Consider the following 14862-nt stretch of genomic DNA (forward strand, 5'->3'; position numbering starts at 1 on the left):
AAGTACAGTCACACTGAGAGGTTAGGGCTTCAACATATGAATTTTGGGGGACACATCCATTCAGTACAAAGGAAGCGGTCAGTGTAGGCTTCTTTGAGATGGTGATATTTGAGCAAACCTCTGAAGCTTATGAATGGGTACTCAGATATGCAAGGGAAATATCTTTCCAAGCACAGGAGTAAGCTGGTGCAAAAATACCAGGTACTCCTCCAATACCAGGTACTCTGACCTGGTATGTTCCAAAAACAATAAGTAGACCAGTTTGGCTTCAGTGGAGTTAAGGTGGAGATGGAAGTGGAAGTCAGAATGATAACAGGGAATCAGGGAGTTAATGAAGGAAGGACCGGATCACAGAGGCCACTGGAAGGACTGTGGCTTTTCCTTGTGAGAGATGAGGAGGATTTTAGGTAGAAAGGTAATGTTTAAGAGGATTACTATTCCTGCTATATTGAAAATAGATGGGAAGAGAACAAGGATGGATACAAGAAGGCTTGTTAGGTGTCTATACAATAATGTATGCAAAACAAGATGCTGATCTGGCTCAGAATACAAGCAGCAAAGGGGATGAGAGATGAATACAGCTACGCAAAGTTTTGAACAGTATAATGAACCCCCAAATACTCACTATTTGAATGTAATAATTTTTAACATTTTGTCACATTTGTTTTATTTATGCATTTGCTTTTTAATTTTTAGTATTTTAAAGTAAATTACAGAAAACATGATGTTCCACTATTTATTATGTTTCCTTAATAAGTATATTTCTACTATATTGTCACAGCTAAATAAAAAATGATAAATCCTTGATATTATATAATACGATATGCACTTTCACATCATCCTCAGATTTTTTTCTCATACTATGTTTGAATCAGGATCCAAAAAGAGGTTCATATGTTATTTTCTATTGTTGTGTCTCTTAATCTCTTTTCTTCTTCCTCTTTTTTCCCCCATGTCACAGACACATTAAGGCAACCAGATAGATTGCTCTAAAGGAGGTCCCATATTCTGAATTTGTCTGATTGCTTTCTCTTGGTGTGATTTAATTTTTTCCTCCTTCCTCTACTTTCTTATAAATGAGAAATAAAATCTAAAAGTTTGAATATTCACAATTAACGTTTTTGGCAAGGACATTTTGCAGGTGTTTCTGCCTAGATTCAAATACCTCTCTTCAGGAGGTGTATAATATCTGGTTGTCTCATTTCAATGACGTTAGAATTGATCAGTGAGTTTAGTTGTAGTGACAACATGATCCTTCATTGAAAAGTTATTTTTCCCCTTTGTTATAACTAGCAAATAGTCTGTAGGATGATAGTTCAGCATCCTGTTCATATCCAGTTCCCTAACAACCTTCCTCCTACTCATTAAGGATACATTTATGATTGTTACCTGAATCAATTATTTTATTAGGACTGAAAAACTAATTTCTAATTATATTATTCCTTCCACATTTATTAAACTAAACTCTCTTGTAAAGAGGAGCCTTATTCCCTTAACTAGAACTTTTTTTTTAATTCATAAAATACAGTCCATCTGAGAAAGTTAGGGGGAAAATGCTTAATTTTTCCTTTTAAAGTATGGAAATGGTAGTCGAGCTATAACCAGTGTTTACAAGTTAAAAGATTTTTGTATATTTTTTATTTCTCTTTCATTGAATAATTTTAGAACTTGTGGATTTTTATATATTGAATCTATTTCCACCAATTTCAGCTTTTATTCATTATAAAATTTAAATTGTTTCTTCTTTGGCCAGTAGGAACTTATGCAAGATGATCTTTCATTCTTTCCGTACCATTAGCCTTTGATAGCTTCTTAGCTTTCTTGCCCCACTAGATGTCCCAAATTCCTTTTGTTTTCTAACCACCCTTTGGGATTACTACCTCTCCAACTTACCCTCGTTTCTTTTTTTTTAATGTTTTTTTTTTTTCGATGGAGTGAGACAGAGTGCGAGTGGAGGGAGTGGCAGAAAGAGAGGGAGACACAGACTCTAAAGCAGGCTCCAGGCTCTGAGCTGTCAGCACAGAGCCTGATGCAGGGCTTGAACTCACGAACCATGAGATCATGGCCTGAGCTGAAGTTAGATGCTTAACCAACTGACCCACCCAAGCGCCCCAGCCCCATTATTTCTTTTAATGAAAAGTGTATGTGTTTTGAAGGTACAAGCAACAAGATTTCCTCAGATATTGTGGATAAGTTCTATGAGAGGAAGAGTCAAGGATAACTACAGTTTTTGGACTGAGCAACTAGATCATTGAGGTTGCCATCAACTAAGAGGTAGAAAGATTGCAGTTGAAAGGAAGGAATTATAGGAGTTCAGCTTTGAATATTGATTTTGAAATTTTAATTACATTTCTAAAGACGCATATTGGCAATTGCATATTCATGTCTGGAGTTCAACAGATAGCAATTAAGTAGTCATCATCATATAGATGAAAATTAAAACCATGAGGCAGCAATGGGCTCACTGAGGTGGTAAGTTTAGACAGAAAAAAGAAGAGGTCCAAGGGCTGAGCCCAAGATTTAGAAGATCTGGGAGAAGTGGAACAAACACAGTTGTACACTTTATTAGCATTCTTGAGAAACATTCCAAGAAAATATCTTTCTGTGTTTTGAGACCCAAATAATATTTCATAATTATAATTAATAATAATGTTATACTTCTTGCTCTTCAGGTGAAGGACTTTCAGAAAGAACTGTAGAAATTATTCTTTCAGTCACTTTGTGCATCCTTTCAATCATTCTTCTGGGAACAGCTATTTTTGCATTTGCAAGGTAAGATTTATTTGTACTCTCATTCCTAAGATGCTTATGGACATTATTCAGTCATAGTCCAATCAGGAGACACAAGCCCCAATAGTTACTTGAATGGGGAATATTTAATAAAAAAATTGCTAACTTATAGAAATAGTTAATTATCATAAGGGGTAAAAGAACTCTAAAGGCTCCAGAAATAGCAAGTACAACAAAGCAGCTGCTCTCTCAAGGCTGAGGAAAAATGGACAGTAAAAGAACTAAGAATTAGAAGAAGTCTCAGTCCAAAGTTTGACATGGAATGTCTACCACAGGCACATACAGCCTATCACCTATCAGTGGGCAGAGAAATATGACAGAGGGAGGGGCTGGAGCTGTCCTATTGAAGCTAACGATCATTGATGGAAAGTAGACAGGCTGGAATTGGTCTGTAGAAACAACTCACTCTTACTGGATGAGGTGGGTGGCTGAGCTACTTGGAATCATTTACCAATGGGAAGAGTCTGCACTTAGGAGGCAGCTAGCACTCATAGAGTTGGGCTGCTGGGCTTTCACAATGAATAATGATAATGCAGACCTGGAACGCACCAGGGAAGTATCTCCCTGTCCCTCTTGCCTTGAAGGTCACTCTAGTATTCTCGATTGACAAAGCTTAACATCCCACCGGCTGGCAAAGGGGATGTATTAGGGTGCGGAGCCTAGCTTCAATATCACAAAGCAGGGCAAAGAAAGGCAGGTTTAAAACTAAGGGACAATAAAGCGATAACAAAAAAAGCAGAAGGTGCCAGGATTTTTGTATATTTAAAAATAATTTATAACTATGATAGGTTTAATGAAATATATTTTAATCAAATCTAACTTTTAAACTATACAGAAGAGATCATTTTTACATGATCTCTTTTGAGATCATGACATTTAAAGACATCCATCTTCCTTACATGGTGAGCCCCTTTTTCCTGTTTACTTTACCAATGAGTCTGTGCTACATTTTCCAAGGGCCCCTTTAAATTCTCAGTATTAGCCTCCTAATTCCCTTGCCATTTGCAGGGCCTTAGGGGAAATCTTAGTTATGGTCCTAAAATCCAGCCATAAAGTAGATTGCTGAGTTAAAGGGCCCTTACATTTGCAAAAATAACCATGACACTAATTTCCTAAGTAGCTTAATAGGCCCTGTTTTTATTTTACCTGAAGAATGTTGTCCTGTATTCTGAATGCCCATCATCTGTTTCACCTTGAACCTATCAAATCATCATTTTGATGGCTAATTTGAAGAACTCTTGAAAAAAAATTTTTTTTTCTTACACTGCCTACTGTTCTCAGAGTCAGCCAGAAGATGGTGAGAGAAAGCCATTACTCTAGTTTTAGAGACATATAATTTGTATAAGATATCTTCCTTCCAATATGAATATGGCCAAGGCATACCCCTCAGGGACATGCCTTGGTCATATTCATATTGTTTCCTTGCTCTAAAATCTCTGATTTTTCATTTCCTTACAGGATGAACTCCTTATGTGGGCAAGAAATACTCCCCTCTTACTTACTCTCTACAAATTCCCAACATACTTCTCTTTGGCCAACTAGGTCTGTTCTCACCAGAACATTCCTTAGGCTTTTGTAGAACTCTGCTTTTGTTCCATCAACCAGAAATGTGCTTCCTCCTCCTTCTCATTCTGGAGCCTTCAAATCAAATCTCACTTTTTTACTCCCTAACAATACTAATAGTTGTCATATGAATTGTAATCTGGATTTTTTCTTTTTATGCTTTTTCTACACTTAGATCTTGCCTCTCAACTAAATTATAATGTTCTTGAGCATAAGAACCATATTTTATACTTTCTATACCATCCTTAATACATAACACATAATAAAAATATGTTTGAAATGTGATAGATATAGTAGTATCACTAGTAACACACCATACTGTGTCAAAGAAGGATAAGCATGTAAAGGGTGTAAAATGATAGGGCCTTAATTAGATTCTCAGATTCATGTGACTTTTATTTTTGAACCTGAGTTTTCTAAATGTAAAGATAACAATATATGCTTTGCAATATTTGTGTAAAAAACCAATGAGACAATTCAAAACATATTTCCATGCATTTTCCTGCATGTAGAAATGTTTCACATATATAAAAACAATGGGACATTGTCTTTTAGTATTGGTGATGATAGCAATGAGCTATTTCCACTTTGGCACACTTTCTTTTTATGACAAATCTGTGAGACAGCTAGAGAGAGGAAAAACAAGCACACAGCATTGGTTTCATTTGCTCTGTATTTTAATTTGCCAACGACCAAAGCCTTGATCAACTAATGCTCATCAAAATTTGAAATTTCACCAAAGAAACATGTTAAAGGAATATGGTAGAATAGGTTTATGGAATTAAAGCAAGAAAAAGAAGTTGAGTAGGTATAAATTTGCAACATATTCAGAGAAATGACCCCAACAAAGAAATTATTTGACTAATATCTTAAAAAGAAAACAAAACCTAAGTTTATATGCTTTCTATCATACTTCCTTTTTGGACTTTACTGTACTTCTTTTAGAATTCGACAGAAGCAGAAAGAAGGTGGCACATATTCTCCTCGGGATGCAGAAATTATTGACACTAAATTCAAGCTGGATCAGCTCATCACAGTGGCAGACCTGGAACTGAAGGGCGAGAGATTAACGCGGTGAGCACACTCCTCTTGGCGAACAGTGGTTCAGAGGGCCTGGAGCCATGACCCTATTCTGACCTATGCTTGTTGGAAGTGTTTGTGGGGCTCCTATTTACACAGGTCATAGAGATCTTCTTTCAAAGGGTGACCTCCATCTTCTGCACACTTCTCACTGGTGTTCGGAGAATCACTTAATCTTCCTTATGCTTTGAGTTCAATATGAACCTTGGACTATAATATTCAACCAAGCTTTCTTTTTCTTTCTTTTTTTTTGTCCTGAAACAAATATTTTTACACATTAAGCCTTTAAAATTATGTTTAATAATTTACTTCATATGATTTCTTTTTATGGGTTTTCTGGAGGTATCCATTTTTTAATCACAGTTTTAAATAAATTTGTAACTACTTGATACTATTTATATCATATTTATAAAAGCCTTTCTCATAGCTCTTTTTTTTAGTGTAAAATTACATTAGAAGTCCAACTTGTGTATTAACACTTTATATTTTAAATCGCTTAGTATTTAAAAATTAAATACAAAGTAAAAATTACCTTTGGAAGGAAAAGTGTGCCTTCGGTATGTATTGGAAATACTAAAGTGCTTAATTTTAGAGTATTTTAAATCCTTTTAAAATCATTAAAAAATATTCTAAATGTTGGCACATTTGAAAAATGTGTCTATTAAGATAATTCATCAAATTCTTAATAAAAACTGTCATCAGGTTATTATCACAAGTTTAGATCCAATATTTTGTGATGTTTGTAAGCACATTATAGTTGTTCCAAAGTATATGCACAACACTTCTGTACTTTAAAAAATTATTATTAACTGTTGAAATATGTCATCAAAGTTTTTGAGCTCAGAAAGGAATTGTTTATAGTTGTCATTTAGCAAAGCCGGTCTTTACCAAATAGATTGACTTTGAAAGAATATTTCCAGCATGTCTAAAAATATCTAATATGTGCTATAGTGGGAAGTGCCATGTGATAAGCAGGGCCCTTCCAAATACTGCAAGATGAAAGCTATTCAGTATTATCACTAAATTAGAAGGAAATCTGATTTGTTAAAGAGAAAAACTCACTTCTTTATATTTAGGTATTTACCTTTGTTTATATTCTAATAAAGGTTGTATCTATGGATGCAACAAAATGGATAGTGCTCCAAAGAACATGTGTAAGATGGTTATATATTACCTAGGACATAGTTTTCCACATAAGAAATGTTACATATAAAAGATCAAGAGGTCCTCAGGGTAATCTGCCAAAGTTAAGCCACATCATAGGAGTAATAGAGCATTCCAGTATTAGACTATATCTCGGTGCTAAAAGGGTCATCCTTCATGGTAAAAAGAAATTTCTTCTCCTTTCCCTCTGGAGCCAACTGAACTTCTATAGTATTTCCCCAACTCCCTTTCTGTACCACTTTCTCAAATTTTTGTGCCCCCTCTACAGACCTCATTCTCTTCTACACCCAAAAGTACCAGGGATAAAACATCAACTCTCTCAGTGCAATTAATTTTACTTGTTTAAACAATTTAGTTGAGCCTGTTCATAATAAAATGTGAACTTCTAAGTATCTAAACACTTCTAGGGCCTTTTTTTAAAAGAATCTTTATTGATCTCCCAATAGTCCTTAGGATGTAGATCTTTAGGAGATATGACATAATAAAGTGAAAAAAGTCAGTCAGTATTAAAGTATTCTTGATGAAGGAGGTTACCATTCTAGGCAGGCTATGGTGAGGTTAGATCCCCTAAGCTCTGTGTGTTTTTACAGCTTGCCCTTTCCTGCACTTCTGAACACAGCTATTATCTAAACGCTGTAGGATTTTTTTTTCTTAACAGGGTTTGTCATGGCAGCTAAAGGGAAAGGTGGATAAGGACTGCATAGTTTATTATTGGGTTTTTATAAATTAGGGGCCGCCTTACTTAACCTTGACTCCTAATTATTTGTTTTCCTGTTCCCATGTTTATTTACATATATGTGGCTTTATTTGTAAATTGATGTAGAAGTGTCTTTCAAGTATATTTCAAATAATTTTTATTTACTTTTGCACATAGAAAATTCATATATTGCCCCCAGTAATAGCATAGTTGGAAACTTTAGTTTCTGTGCTTTTTACTTTCTCATTTTTTGTTACAATTCTAGCATTACTGACTATAAAACATTCTTATTTGTAATTTCAATGGCACATAATAATATCCTTTGCTTGATTTATTGCAGAAATTTATTAAAATAGCTAGCAAGTTGTTTGAGTATTAACTCTTCATTACAGAGATCTGTCTCCAGCTTTACTATTTATTGAAGGTTTTTCATTTAATAAGATCACTAATACATTAGATATGAAGTCTAAAAAAATGGTAACTAACAAATCCATAATTAGTCATGTGTACATATACAAGGGACCGTCCTTCTGTGAAGCTCTAAAGCTCTTCACTTGTCTTTGAGGTGCTGGAAGATCTAAATCTATTCAAAGTCATACAGGTCATGAGAGTAGAGCCAAAGAGACAGTATATTCTGAGACTAAGGAATGAGAGCATTTGAGTTCATTTGTAAATTGTTGAATAACTTATGTCGTATGTCTGTGTTATTTGCAGCAAAGAACTTAGATGATTTCCTTTAAATCTACCCAGCTAACATATGCTGTTTCTACTTTTGGCTTAGACATGGTCTTTCCCCTCCAACCTACCCACTCTCTTCTAGCTAGCTGGACAAGCAGTTTTCCTCAGTGTCATATGTCTTGACATGTCCATAAGAGAAATGATAAAAGAAGAATATCTAATCAAAATATTAATTTTAGGGATTATCTAGTTGACAAAGGATCATTATGATGCTTGTACTAAATCTTGTCAAGGACTTTTTTGTAGTTAAGAAAGTATTTATTTTATGATACATGCCTGCATATATATTTACATGTTGAGATTCATCCTGTAATTTTTGTATGTGCAAACTCTCATTATTTAGTTATATTCTACATTGTTGCACAAAGAATCTGAAGAAGAATTCTGGCACATTATACTTTTTCTTTGTGAAGGAAAATGAAACTCAAAAAATGATTTAGTGGGGCGCCTGGGTGGCTCAGTCGGTTAAGCGGCCGACTTCGGCTCAGGTCATGATCTCGCGGTCCGTGAGTTCGAGCCCCGTGTCAGGCTCTGTGCTGACCGCTCAGAGCCTGGAGCCTGTTTCTGATTCTGTGTCTCCCTCTCTCTGACCCTCCCCTGTTCATGCTCTGTCTCTCCCTGTCTCAAAAATAAATTAAAAAACGTTAAAAAAATTAAAAAAAAATGATTTAGTACTCTGTAACTCCATGAGAACATTAAGGATAGGCCAAGATAATGTTTTAAATTCCTATTTGGAATGATAATTATATCATTTCCTCATGCACATTTTATATTTAAGTTGAGACGATGCTAGATGTATTTCTTAGGAAGAGTATCTAATATTTTGGGCTCATCTATTCCATATTTACCAGATTAGAAAATGACCCTCAGGGTTTGTTATTTGTAAGCAAATGAACAAAACATTTTGTGATGGCTCCTTTGAAACACAGCCATTTAGCCCATGAAGGTGAGAAAAGTTTCTCGGAGGAGATATTGGCAAGATCAGCAAACATTCAGATGAAGCAGACCTGAATCTTCAAGGTTGCAGAGACCAGCAGGTCCTGTGACTTACTTTAACTAATTTCACTGCAATACAAACTCCTTTTCCAAGAGGGTTATAACACTTAAAATTAAACAACCCACCAGAATGTTCACAAGTATTTTATTGACACTCAATTTCTTCCAAGCCTCAACTGTTCCCCCCCAATTGTGTGCATCATTCCATATTAATTATCTTGCCTGTTTTACTTGAGTGAATGTAATGGTGCATTAATTAGACTCAAGGCCCAATCATGAGTGGAATTAAAATTCTAACAAAATAAAGCAAACAACTGAATTGCTACTTTAAGAGTATCTTTCTTTCTTCCATAACTTTAAAAGTATGCGTTGAATTTTTGTTAAATGTATATGTCTTCAGGAAGCTTACCATTTAAAAGAATTCTATGAATGTGCTTTGTAAACTGTAAATCAGAATACATTTGGAATTGTTATTGTTATTTACAATCTTTATACAAATTATCACTTCAACCTACTTTCACACAGAGGGTTTGCTAACATAATAATGGCTACTGTTTATGAGCAATTCCTATGTGTTAAACTCTGTGTGTAATGATCTCACTTAACTCTTTCCTTTGTGGTGGGTACTTTTAATCCCATTTTACAAATGAAAAACAAAAGATATTTAGAGAATTTAAGTAACTGTCCAAAGTCATAGATCTAGTAAATAAGAGAGCCATGATGCTAGCCTGGGTTTGTTTGATTTGGAGGTTATCAAAGTACGCCTGTATGTGTGTGTGTGTGTGTGTGTGTGTGTGTGTGTGTGTGTGAACTCTGAAGCGTACTAGATGAGATCAATATTACCCCTATTAAAAAAACAAGGCCCCATGGTATCCTTCTTCAAGCAGTTTTCCTATGCAGAGAAATGATTCTAAGGGAAGACCTGCTTCTTTCAAATTATTTGTCCGTTAGTGATAAAGGGCAAAGGAGTGATGGCATTTTAGTCTAGGTTCAAACTTGCAGAAGCTAAAAATTCTTTAATAGTCCAAGTCTTACTGTTCTTCAATAAGAATACATAATATTTGACTGATATATGAAACTCTATGTAAAATTGTTAGCATTTTAATTGCCATCAGTTCTTTGACAGACTCTGGTCATTAATTTTTCTTCTATCTGAAACCATTTTGCAAACAATGGCAAAAATACATGAATCCAGATAAGAAATGTCTGACCATGTGAATTCAGGACAAGAGATGTCCTGAAGTGGAATGAAGCTCAAGACAGTTAATGCTCATGTGCTGGTGGCAGCAAAAACTAATCCATTGTGTTCGTGTACTAAATAAATAATGAATGTTTACTTCCAGATATTCTTCATTTTTCTTTAGACGCAAGGAGATTTTTGTCATCCAGTAAGTTACTATGGTGGTGCAGAGCTCTGTAGTGATTGTTTTCATCTTGTCAGCTGGTGTGCTCTATATTTTTAAATGTATTATACTGAGCGTTTTGTTGTTTAATGTGCTATTTTTTCCAAAGCCAAAGGAAAAAAAAGCCCTATGCTTTCTAGGTACAATATATCCTCTATAATTTGCATGCTATTGATATGGTAAAGTTAACCTTATCAAAAAGCACATTGCCTCGTAATGTGCATGTCCTGAGAATTTGCTGTGTTCTCATGTTGTGTTAGCTTTGATAGTAAAATAGGTTTTCACCTAGATTTCTGCACATGCATCTTGTGTTATTATTACCATGATACAAAGCTGCGTTCTCCATCTGACAGATGGAGTCTGGGTCCACACTTCACACAAGCTCATTTCGACTACTGCAGGTGGCAATCTGTAAAGACCAAGACGATGAAATTTTCCATTCTGTGCCTCTGGGGCATACACAGAGTGGCACATTTCATGGAATCTGTACTTCAGCCCTAACCAATGGGTAGCCAACTGTGCATGCTTTCAGGCACTCCTCTGATGCTTGGAAATGCCATCTGTAGGCTAGCACAAAACTTGCTTTATGCATTCTGAGGGTAGCATAGCAAAATGTCAGTATTACCAGGGACTCCAGCAACTGATCGAGTGCCCCAGAGATAACCAGTTTGTTCAGGCAAAGAATATGAATGGAGGCAAAGAACAAAAATGTATTTGATTTCAAAATCCCAAATCTATTACAGAGGAATCAGTCCCCATGAACCACAAGCCTGGATGGGGCCAAGGCTCCTGACATTCTCATTGATCATGAATAGTACTCAGCATGATTAAAACAGTGGAATCCAGGACTATTTCTACTCTAATCATATTCAGCATTTTGGAATCATAGGTAACCTTGTTTTACTTCATATAAACTAATTGCCAAGTTCCCACTGACAGAATTAAAATAGTTTTATAAAAATACGTTTTCCTCAAAGGACCTGCATGATCAGATTCAGTTGTCAAAGTAAGATTCTGTCGAGCTAAAGGTTTAAGTGATCACATCACACATAAAATATCCAACTCCAACCAGCACTCAAAGCTGACCCCTCAGCATTCTAGACTCACAAGGGGCCTGGTTGAGCAACCCTGCCCCCTGCCAAATATCCTTTTTTGACATCATTAAACAGAATTCTTTTAATTTTTTGCTCTATGCCATTAATGCCTCAGAGAAGAATACTTCCATTTTTTATAGAATCCTCACTGTTTCTCCTCCACAACCAAATGTCCTCTCTTAGAATTAGTCAGTAGTATCCAGCTTAGTCAGAGCTCTTACTTTGATAGAGGTAAACTTAATTAGTTTGGATTCATCAGAACCTTTATAGAACACCTCTTCATAAATCATATTTGTTAAAGTAGATGTAGTCTTCTTCCAAATTTAGTTTTCTGTGGTTCCCTTCTAACCCTTAACTGAAGAACTTCAGTGCTAACCTGCCTTGCTAGCTGATAATAGTTCAGGCTAGAAGTGCTTCTTTTTAGATATTATGTCATCTGTGTCCTCTTCATTAAATTCTCACTGAGAGTCTGTGTCCACCTCTTCAAACAGCTGTCAGCAATTTCTTCAGCTTCTGTATCTACTCCTTCTGCCCTCTTGCCCGAGGTAGCTAATCTTATGCCCATGGCTAGAATCTAAGATATGTGGTAGACAAGAAAAAACATCTGTCAAGAATTTTGTTTTCAAAAGTGCTAATGTCGAAAGACTTCATAATAATGAAAATACACCTCTTGCCTCCTTGGGAATCTTCTCACAGCTCTTTTATGTCAGGAAGAATGCTGCTTTTCCTTATCTATTTGGAAGTCCATTTTATCTTGTTTGAGTAAAAGAAGGATCAGTCAGGCACCTATCAAGTGCCAGGCACTGTTGTAGACACTGGACATACTGGGATGAAAAACGAAGGGATGCCTCCAAAGAGCTGCCCTTTAAATAGCTAAGCTCCTATTAAACCTGTTTATCTTTACAGATATGAGGAAATATACTGAGAAAGTACTTAGATATCACTTACTGATTGTTTTTCTAATTAAATAAGAACTATATTACACCACTTATTCAAGTGGTGTGTTTACCTTATAAGGTGAGGTTTTAGAGTCAGCTGTATAGTACCAGCTATTGGTTAGGATAATATTTTTTTTAACATTTTTTACAAGTTTATTGAGAAATAATGGACATGGCTCACTGTATAAGTTGAAGGTCTACAGCATGGTGGTTTGATTTGCAGATATTATGAAATAATTACCACAATATATATATTTGTTCATATAGATACAATAAAATTGTATATATATATTTCATATAAATACAATAAAAAGAAAAAAATATTCTCCTTGTTATGAGAACTCTTAGGATCTATCTTCTTAACAACTTTCAAATATACCATATAGCAGTGTTAGCCATAGTTATTGTGTTGTACGTTAGGTCCCTAGTACTTATTTATCTTATTACTGGAAGTTTGCATCTTTTGACCACCTTCCTCCAATTCTCCCTCCCCTCCACCCTTTGTCCCTGGTGACCACAAATCTGATCTCTTTCTCTATGGATTCGTGTTTATTTGTTTTTTAGATTCCACATATAAGTGAGATCATATACTATTTTTCTTTCTCTGACTTATTTCACTTAGCATAATGCCTTCCAACCCATCCATGTTATTACAAATGGTAGAATTTCCTCTTTTTTATGGATATATATATATATATATATATATATATATCCATATATGTATATATCCATATATATATATGCATGCCACAACTTCTTTACCCATTCACCCATTCACCCTCTGCTGGGCATTTAGGTTGTTTCCATGTCTTGGCTATTATAAATAATGCTGCCATGAACATAGGGGTGCAGATGCCTTTTTGAGTTAGTGTTTTCATCTCCTTTGGACATTCCTAGAAGTAGACTTGCTAGATCATATGGTAGTTATATTTTTAACTTTTCAAGGATTGATTAGGATAATTGTTTAAATTTATATTAGGGGCCAAAGAAGAATTGTTGGTGATTTGATAAAACAATGAAGAAGGATCTGAAAGAATACTTTTTAAAGCCTAAAACAAATAAAAACAATAGGAAAAGACAAAACTTAAGACACCTTTGAAATCATTATAGTAAATGTTGTGGATAAGTAATAGGATATCATTGAAGAAGTACATGTAAGTGTTAGAACAATTAATGGCGATTGAAATTTATAAATTAAAAATTCACTCTCAACATTTTCTAAAACTTGGAAAGGTTCATTAAGATATTTTACCAGAAAGATTCTTAACAAAATTTTATTTGAATATGAAGTATGTTGTTAGTTTGACAAATACATAGTTTAAACCAATGCAATAAAATTTGAGGTTCTTTTCTTTTTAATCTAAGTAGAAAACACGAGGTTTCTCAATTTGTCCTATGCCACTGGTAATGCTGATTTAAGCTGCTCATCTATAGGCTATCATCCATAGCTCTCTATTTAGACTATATTTTAATTCCCTATAGATTTCAACTAATTGACCTTGAGAGAAAGCTGAGTCTCTGTGACAATATGGTCTTCAATCACCACTGCCAACATAAATAAATGGTTCCTCTCTGAATCTATCAAGAGTAATCTGAGTGGAATTTAAGTTTTTGATAGACTTTTAAAAAATGAGCCCAGACATGAAATAATACCCTTTTCCAAAAAAAAGGAATAGGATTTAAGACAGCTAAGATTCATGTAATAAGAAGTGTTTAGCCCTTCCTGTTGGAAAGTGGTCAGTTATCTTATTGAAATCTGGACAGTTCCCAAATTGATTTATATAATAACGAACTGAATACAATTTGACAGTATCTTCACCATTGTAAGTGAATAAAATAAGGGTTAAAATAAGTGTACCATACCAGTCTAAAATTCTCCCTATGTAACACTTTAAGTTTTTAAAAATGTTAATAAAAAGGAGTTTCTTTGAGTATCTTCACAGATCACTTGATTTGGAAATAACACTCCTTCTAAAATAACATTGCTGACGTTAATTTCTATGAGGTATTTTTTATGTTTATCTAAACAAACAATTTTTCCTAAAAGAATTTAATTTTCTCATCAGTAAAAGTCAATGCTTTTGTGTATTATGCTCCACCTTCTTTTCTAGTTCCGTGTATAAATTGTTCAAATTTATTTTTTTTTCCTATATAAAAACAGACTTTAAAACCTATAATAAAATTTAGAATGCAGCGATTTCTTAATGGAAAAAATGCACCTTTATAATATGAAGCTAAGTATCAAAGCAATGATATGGATACTATAGACAACAACAACAAAAAATCTTTTATTTGAATAGTCAGGTAATGTGTGCCAAAATGTCTTCTCAATTTAAGCCATCCAGATAGGTATTTCATTTTCAGGTCACACATACTGGTAACATAAGCATAGACTGGAA

General features: G+C 34.7%; 1 protein-coding gene across 1 annotated transcript in view; it reads left to right on the forward strand.

The window, feature by feature from the left end:
- The window catches only part of PTPRQ (protein tyrosine phosphatase receptor type Q), a 199271-nt gene that overhangs the window by 148388 nt on the left and 36021 nt on the right, over positions 1-14862 (forward strand). The window contains exons 34-35 of the mRNA XM_042944646.1: positions 2673-2772; positions 5299-5427. Coding sequence (XP_042800580.1) covers positions 2673-2772; positions 5299-5427 — 229 coding nt within the window. The remainder of the gene's footprint in view (positions 1-2672; positions 2773-5298; positions 5428-14862) is intronic.

This window comes from Panthera leo, chromosome B4 (genome assembly GCF_018350215.1).
Source record: "Panthera leo isolate Ple1 chromosome B4, P.leo_Ple1_pat1.1, whole genome shotgun sequence".
NCBI classification, from domain to species: domain Eukaryota; kingdom Metazoa; phylum Chordata; class Mammalia; order Carnivora; family Felidae; genus Panthera; species Panthera leo.